This window comes from Myotis brandtii, unplaced genomic scaffold (assembly GCF_000412655.1).
Source record: "Myotis brandtii unplaced genomic scaffold, ASM41265v1 scaffold46, whole genome shotgun sequence".
NCBI lineage: Eukaryota > Metazoa > Chordata > Mammalia > Chiroptera > Vespertilionidae > Myotis > Myotis brandtii.
Genome location: NW_005367587.1, coordinates 7,476,570 through 7,485,013, shown reverse-complemented (window position 1 = coordinate 7,485,013; position 8,444 = coordinate 7,476,570). Strand labels below are relative to the sequence as shown.

The 8,444-nt window shown below is 43.8% G+C and overlaps 1 protein-coding gene across 3 annotated transcripts in view; it reads left to right on the top strand.

The window, feature by feature from the left end:
• Nucleotides 1-6,636, top strand: part of PARP9 (poly (ADP-ribose) polymerase family, member 9) — a 32,210-nt gene extending 25,574 nt beyond the window's left edge. For all 3 annotated transcript variants that reach the window (XM_005875387.2, XM_014547002.1, XM_014547001.1), the window contains 3 exons: nt 663-799; nt 1,438-1,612; nt 5,852-6,636. In XM_005875387.2, coding sequence (XP_005875449.1) covers nt 663-799; nt 1,438-1,612; nt 5,852-6,228 — 689 coding nt within the window. In that variant the 3' untranslated portion in view covers nt 6,229-6,636. The remainder of the gene's footprint in view (nt 1-662; nt 800-1,437; nt 1,613-5,851) is intronic.
• The last annotated feature ends 1,808 nt before the right edge of the window (nt 6,637-8,444 follow it).

Genomic DNA, 8,444 nt, shown 5'->3' with positions numbered 1-8,444 from the left:
CGACCTGCACCCTCTCCAATCCGGGACCCCTCGGGGGATGTCCGACTGCCTCTCAAAATCTGGGACCACTGGCTCCTAACAGCTCGCCTGCCTGCCTGATCGCCCCTAACCCCTCTGCCTGCCTGCCTGATCACCCCTAACTGCTCCCCTGCTGGCCTGATCGCCCCTAACCACCTCTGCCTTGCCCTGCACCCAGGACCCAGGATCCCCTCCTCTGGCCATCGCAGGCATCCGGGACCTGGGCTTCCCTCCCTCTGGTCGGCCTCGGGCACCCATGACCTGGGCCAGCTTCACCCAGGCCAGCCGCAGCCGCAGGGGACCGTGGACAAGTAGCTTTGCCCGGGCCGCAGCCGCAAGTGCCCAGGTCCACAGGGTGGGTGGCTTATCCCTCTCCCGGGCTGCAGCCCCAGCTGCTGGCGCCTGGGTCTGCGGGGTGGGCGGCTTGTCCCTCTCCCAGGCTGCAGCCTGGCTGGTCCCCATTCCTCTCTCGCGAGCTCATTTGTGCCTGGCTGGTCCCCATTCCCGTCTCCCAGTGTTGAGTGTCTGAGCAGTTCTGGCCCAAGGTCTTGAGGGCGTGATGACCATTTGCATATTAGCTCTTTTTTATATAGGATTGCCTCTCACAGAGCATTGAAAAAGTGTTTTGTGTTACTCATGTTTAGGACAGTGGACTGATCAGCAACCAATACACCAAGATGAAATGAAAGAAAATAAGTTTCTGAAATGTCTAATGCTTTCAACTCAAGAAATTCAGGATCAAAAGAAAGAGTTTGAAAACTGTGGCTTGCGGGTTATAAAGGTATATGTAATTAAAGGAAAGATTTGACTTGCCTTGCTATTAATCCATTTGTTCTATAGCTAAAAAAAAAACACACAAAACAAACAAACAAAAAAAAAAAAAAACACCTGTAAGTTAGCTGCTCATTTGACCGGGAGTCTCAGAAATAAGATGGAGAGGAGGCTAGAGATGGGCAGATACCAAGGTATAGGAGGCAGAAATGATGTCAGGATATACAGAAGCATAGATCAAGACCCAGTTAAAAGCTGCCTATGTTGATGCAAAATAAAAGGACTGGAATAGAACTTATCACACTGTGTTATTATAATTGTGTACCTATTTTTATCTCTCACTAAACTATGAGCTTTAAGAGGGCAAAGACAGTAAATACATTGTTGGCCATTTCATTAACAGTGGTTGTTCAGTGCATTTTTATTAAATGAATTTATCAAAGAAGGGGCAGGGAATTTTGAATAGATAGAAATCAAGCTAGGAGAGGGCTGCGGCCAGGAGAGACCCCTATGTAACTTGAAATGAAAATCAAATTGCATGCAAAGCTATATGCACATTAGTGCCTTTATTTCTGAAGCAGTGCATCAGGCCATTTAAGTAGCAGTTCTCCAGTCTCTTATTCAGATTTTCATTCCCTTGTGTTTCAGGTAGAGAAGATAGAAAACATGGTTCTCATGGCTGCCTTCCAAAGAAAGAAGAAAATGATGGAAGAGAAAATGCGTGGGAAACCTGTGAGCCGCCGGTTGTTTCAGCAAGTCCCACAGCAATTCTGCGAAGTGGTAGGCAGAGTTGGCTTTCAAAGGATGTACTCAGTGCCCTGCGGTAGGTGTCAGCCCCTCATTATTGGAGCTACTGTGTGTGGGAATTGGTGAGCAGACATCAGCAGAGGACTCTCCACCAATAGCATTTGTTGCTGTGGTGAGGGGATCATTTGCAACTAGGATTTAGTGGTTAAGTCATTTGGAAAGGGTCCTTATTTTTATTTTCCTTCATATATATATTTTTTATTTTTTAAAAAAATATATATTTTATTGATTTTTTACAGAGAGGAAAGGAGAGGGATAGAGAGTTAGAAACATCGATGAGAGAGAAACATCAATCAGCTGCCTCCTGCACACCCCCCACTGGGGATGTGCCCGCAACCAAGGTACATGCCCTTGACCGGAATCGAACCTGGGACCCTTCAGTCCACAGGCTGACGCTCTATCCACTGAGCCAAACCGGTTAGGGCTTCCTTCATATATTTTGTTGCTGATGGGTTTAATGTTGATGAAAGTATTTGCAGTAAGATGTACAGTTCAGGTTTCCTCCTTTCTGTGTTTATGTGTCCTATAGGCAGTGTACCCTGGAGCTTTTCTTTCTCTTTCTTCCCCTGCTACTCCCACCCCACTTATCTCAAGCAAATTATTATCACTACCTAACCATCCTAATCCCTTAATTAAAAGGGCATTTTCCTGAACTTAATAAAGTTGGTCTTTTCTCTTCCATTCTCTTCATTTCCTGTAGCCTGATAGTGAATGAATTAGATTTCATCTGGCAGGTGAAGTGACTAACATCTTAAGATTCCTCTCAGCTATAAGAGTTCTGTGTGTGGCTTCCATGTCTCTTTTCAGTTGTACAAAAATATTGCATACAGCCCTGGCTGGTGTGGCTCAGCAGTTAAGAGTGTCAGCCCATGCACCAAAGGGTCTCGGGTCAAGTGCACATACCTGGTACGATCCCCGGCCCTGGTCGGGGCACGTGCCGGTGGCAGCCAATTGATGTGTCTCTCACATTGATGTTTCCCTGTTTCTTTCCCCCTCCTTCCCTCCTTTCCACACTCTCTGAAAAGAAATGGTAAAAACATCCTTGGGTGGAGATTAACAAAACAACTTACTTCATTGCTGTAGTGTCCCCTTTAGATCTCTTCAAAGGAGGCCAAGAAGTTTTGTAATTATTGTGGGAGATACCTAGCAACGCAGCTTGGTTTTGCCTGGTCGGTGAAATCCCTTCATCTTTACCCTTCAAAACATGTAGCATGATCCTTGATTTCTGGAAAGCAAAGAGTTTTTAAATCTCTTTGCCCCAGAGAGAATATAAGCAATACCTAGGGGGAAAATTGGGCATGCTCAACTCCTGGAGGTAAAAATTGATCAGTGAATCCCCTCCAAGAAATCTCCCAGTGCAATCAGGAAAGTGATGATTGGTATGGTCCTTTCATTAGCAATCTTAAAAACTCACAACTTCTTTTGCTCCTAAACCACTGTAACTGGCTTCTCTGCACCCCACTCTTCCTGCCCCTACGCACACAATCACCACCTTCTACTCAAATACTCTAAGATCATCACTGTCTCCCTATTTTCCAAATCCAGTGGGTGCCCTCTTTTCAGTCCTGTGGCAGATATGGCTAATTGCCTCTCCATCTGTAACCTCCTCTCTTTCTCCTACCTGCAGGTCCATATTTCAAACTATCTTTTGGACATTTCTACCTATGGACGCATAGCCAACTCCAGCTGAACTCCTTCTTGGCCATATTTTTCCCTAAGACATAGGCTATTTTTTCCCCTTTCTTTCTGATACTCCCTAACCTGGCTGACACCATCACCATCTATGAGGTCTTCTAAGGTAGAAACTGAATCATCCTCCATTCCTTCCTTTCTCTCTCATATCCAGGCAGTCACAGATTCTCTCTCAATAAAATTCTCAGCACAGCCTCACTTCTCTTTTCCTGCTGCCTTAGTTTACCTTCCCATAAGCCTAGATGATTACCAGGTCCTTCTTTGCCTCAAAACACCTCTATTAACCTGTCCTTTTCTCTTCCAGAATTATCGTGCTAAAAAATTACATGCCTGTTTAGCATCTGCATTCCTAGTAACCTAGAAGGTAAAAACTCAGACTCCTTAGCAGAGTACAGAAGGCCTTAGCCCCACATTATTTCTCCAGCCTCATAACTCACTATGTTCCCCAACACTCTAGCCATGAACTTCTTAGTTTCCTGAGTATGCTGTATGCTCTCATGCCTCTGTGCCTTTGCATGTGGAATGTCTTCCCTCTTCACCCTTGTCAGCCCTGCAAATTCTTATTCCTTCTTTAAGACATAGCTCAAATGGCATCTCCTGGTGGACACCTTCCCCAACTCCTGCAGACCCAGTGAATTGCTTCCTTCTCTAAGTTCCTGCACTCCCTCCATTGCTTTGTTACAGCCTCTGTAACTCTAACAAGTACACCAATTCAGTTCTACAAAATTCAGGTATGGGACTTGTTTTCTTTATGGCTGTATAATTGAACTTCACCTGCCTTTTATGCCCCCAAGTCCACAGATGTGGAAAACTCCATCTTGACAGATGAATTCAGTCCTTTCAGTGTTCCTAGTCCCTTTGGAGTTTAGACTCAGTTCCTGCAAGGTTTTGCCTTTATTTCTCCTCTTCTGAGAGTGTTCTCCATGATGGGACAGGCATTGAGGGGAGGGTGGTCTGGTTCATGGCCCCATCAGTCCTCTGCCTCTCAGGGTCCTCTGGTAGATAAAACACCTTTGGCCATTAGCACCTTCCTTTACTTAAATTTCCAGTCCCCTTTGCTCTTAGGTAGGGTCTATACAGGGCACTCTGTTTTTCATGTCAAGGGAATTCCTTTCCAGGCCATGTTTGTGTTCCTCCTATAGCACGCCAAGTGTTTGAGTGTGCACATCCTCCAAGCTGAAATGTGGGGTCTTGTGTGGAAGTCCTCACCCCTTCTGGAAATCTTCCCCGGCCATTGCTACTTTCCACTCAAGTGCCAGGCTGGATGAGGGGGCTGCAAACAGCGGAGTCAGGCAATGTTCCCTTCTACTCTGGAAGTCCCCCTAGTTCTTCTGAGGTTTCTGTTGGTTCTTCACCATCTTGACTCCCAGGGCACTCTTGAGAGAGTACGACAGAGAAGTAAGTTCTAGTTATGTCTTCCCTGATTCTTCTCTTCCCTAAAGGTGGAAGAAAGAACTTACATTTATCTTGAAGTGAAAAAACTGCTCTTAGAATATCTTGTATTGTTCTCTTTTCTGTTATAGGTGGTATAAAATCCATGCTCGGAATCCTTCAGGCTTTTATCCTTTTGGTTCAAAAACTCTTTTCCTCACTCAGAAAATCTAACTGTCAAGGCCATACTTTCAAGACCATATTTTCTGCTTTAATTAAAAATAATTATATATTATATATGATATGTATCATATATATTCAAATGACTTTGTTCTAAATTTTATATATTTTGCCCCTGTATAAGTAGCAAGAATTCAGTGGGTAGAGGAACAAAGAGTAAGAAGACACTCCCAGGAAAGAAATCTTTGATATTTATCTCAAAATACTTGGCTTGCCACATGAAATTGTACTATATTTTATGTGGGGAGTTCCCGTTGTGAACTTTTGAGAATAGGGATCATGTCTTAGTCATTTTTGAAGCTCTAAAGCTGTACAGTCCAATGTGGTAGCCATGAGCCAGTCACTTGTGGCTGTTGAACATTTGAAATATGTTTAATCTGAATTGAGTTACACAGTAAGTATAAAATATGCACTGTATTTAAAGACCGCTACCAAATAAAAAAAATGTAAAATATCTCCTTAATAATTTTGCATATTGATTACATGTTGGAGTGATAACATTTGGATATAATAGGTTAAATAAATTTATTATTAAATTAGTTGCACCTGTTTCTTTTTACCTTTTTTAATGTGGCTACTAGAGAATTTAAAATTATGTGTGTGGCTTATGTTGCATTTCTATTGTTCAGTGCTGCTCTAGAACCTGATACAGTGTTTGGTTAAGTCCCAAGTAAATTAAAGAAAGAAAGAGGAAGGTGAGGGAGGAAGGCGGGGAGGGACAGAAGGAAGGAAGGAAGCTATATTTAAATGTAAGCTATTATTATATTGATGATATCAGTGATAATGTGTCTTAAGGGAACAACTTTGGGTATTTTGCTACAGATACAGGGACTTGGGACCAAAAAGTAGTGATTATTTGGAGGACTAGACAGCGAATATTTATTAGTACCCAAATAGGGCAATATGTTTCTGCAGATCATAATAACTGTTTACATTTTTTTTCTTTTATCAGACCCAAAGTATGGAGCTGGCATATACTTCATCAAGAACCTCAGAAACCTAGCATACCCGGTCAAGAAAACATCTACTACAGATAAGCTGATCTACGTGTTTGAGGCTGAAGTACTCACAGGCTCCTTCTGTCAGGGTCATCAGGAAAATATTATTCCCCCACTAATGAGTCCTGGTGCCACAGATAGACATGACAGTGTGGTTGACAGTACCCACAGCCCAGAAACCTTTGTTATTTTTAGTAGTGTGCAGGCCATGCCCCAATATTTGTGGACTTGCACCCAAGATCCTGTATGGTCACAGGATTACTCATCAGAACCAATGATGTATCCACAGTCGACTAGGAGGGAATTCTCAAGAGGTAGCCCTGTTGATTAATCTCCATAGAATTTTAACAACTGGCATGGCCTTCCTTTGTAGAAACTAACCAGTAATGACCATTGATGGCTCAAAGCGTGGTTTGAATGTGTTAAGTGGGTTGTTTGTATGGACTAATTGGGTTATTGAAGGGGCCAGTTACATACTACTAGCATCTTAGTCTTTATCTCCTGGGGCTGGGATAGATGTATACCATCATCTATTATTCCTCTCCTTCAAGTTGTTCTTTCACCTCCTTTACTATAATAGCAAAAATGTTTTGCATGCAATGAAGAGACTTTTCTAATATATAATCCATTTTATTTTCTAAAGTGGTGATAGTGTAACAAAGCAGGATGATTTTATATTTTCCAGATAATCTTATGCAGTGCTTTTGATAACAAAATAAATCACCTTTGCTTTGAAAAATCACATGTTAAATGAAATTATTTGAAGTGGAAGGACATCGAAAGGCTGATATTCTCCTGATAACCTGTGTGAATTCAGCCATATCAAGCAATGCAACTCAAGTACCACTAGGCCAAATTATTAATTTACCAAATATTTTTTGACCACCAGATGTATTTCAGTCACTTTATGAGTCCTGGGAATATGATGCTGGACAAGACAAATGTCTTCATACAGCTTTCAGCCTGACTAATTAGAAAGGCAGCTATGGACAACTTAATAAGTATGATTGGAATGAGGAATTACAGATTCTTTGGGAAAATATAAGAGGGAGAGGGACCATGGGTTGGGGGGAAGGCCGCCTAAAGAAAGTGAAACAAAAGCAGAGACCTGAAAATTTTGGAAGAGTCAGGTAAGTAAGGGATGCAGCAGATAGGGAGCAGAGTCGAAGAGTATTTATGCAGAGAGAATCCTATAATAAAAGGCTAATAGACAAATCGACTGAACGGCAGAATGACCAGTCGCTATGATGCACACTGACCACCAGGGGGCTGACGCTTAACACAGGAGCTGCCCCTTGGTGGTCAGTGCACTACCACAAGGGGAGTGCAGCTCAGCCAGAAGCCTTGAGCTGGGCTGACAGCTGGCGAGCACAGTGGCAATGGCGGGAGCCTCTCCTGCCTCTGTGGCAGCGCTAAGGATGTCCGACAGATGGCTTGGGCCCGCTTCCCATGCCTAAGTCGTCAGTCGGACATCCCCCAAGGGGTCCTGGACTGCAAGAGGGTGCAGGCCAGGCTGAGGGTTCCCCCTCCCCTCCCCTGAGTACATGAACTTCATGCACCAGGCCTCTAGCAGTTTTTATAAAGGCTGAATTCACTGTGACTGCCCAAATTTGGCTTCAGTTCTCCAATGTAGAGGCCAGCTAATCTCACCATGCAACTCTTGCCTATTCTGAAATCCATATTTCTCTACACTTCCAAACTTTGTGATTCTCATATCCTCAACCTCTTGCAAGAACACATTTCCTTCTCATCTTACTGTAACCAGCATTCTGCCTCTTAAAAGAAGCATGCTTATTGTCTCACATGGTACTGCCCTTGGATATGGGCAAGAGGGCCCTACTCTGGCCTTCCTCCAGCTGTGCCCACCTCCACAAAGTGAGGGATCCACAGGGTCACTGCATATCTCACTCCTAAACCACCTAATAGGTACCTGGAACCCCCAAATTTCCTGCCTAAACAGCTCCACCTCTACTTATAGGGCCTGATTGAACCTCTCTCCCCAAAAGGTGGACTGTGTCACAGTCTGCATCAAGAATGGCCTCAGGGCCCTAGCTGACTTGGTTCAGTGGATAGAGCATTGGCCTGTGGACTGAAAGGTCCCGAGTTCGATTCTGGTCAAGGGCACATGCCCGAGTTGCAGGCTTGATCCCCAGTGGGAGGCATGCAGGAGGCAGCCGATCAATGATTCTCTATCATCATTGATGTTTCTATCTCTTTCCCTCTCTCTTCCTCTCTGGAATCAATAAAAAGAAAAAAAGAGTGGCCTCAGGGTGACTGTTTGCAGAGATAGGGCTTGGACATGAGGCTGAGGTATTCATCTGCCTGTGGATTTGGCCTATGGCACAGAGCTGAGGGTGACAGGACAGCTTTGAAATAACCAGTATATGTTTAATATGGATTTCAAAAGAGAATGGAGGAGAGGCAATATTCACAAGGATAAGAACAAAAGAAAATCCATACCAAGAAACATAGTGGAACTGTACACCACCAAAGAAGTGATCTTAAAAGCAGCCAGAGGAGAAACCAAGATGGCGGCATAGGTAAACA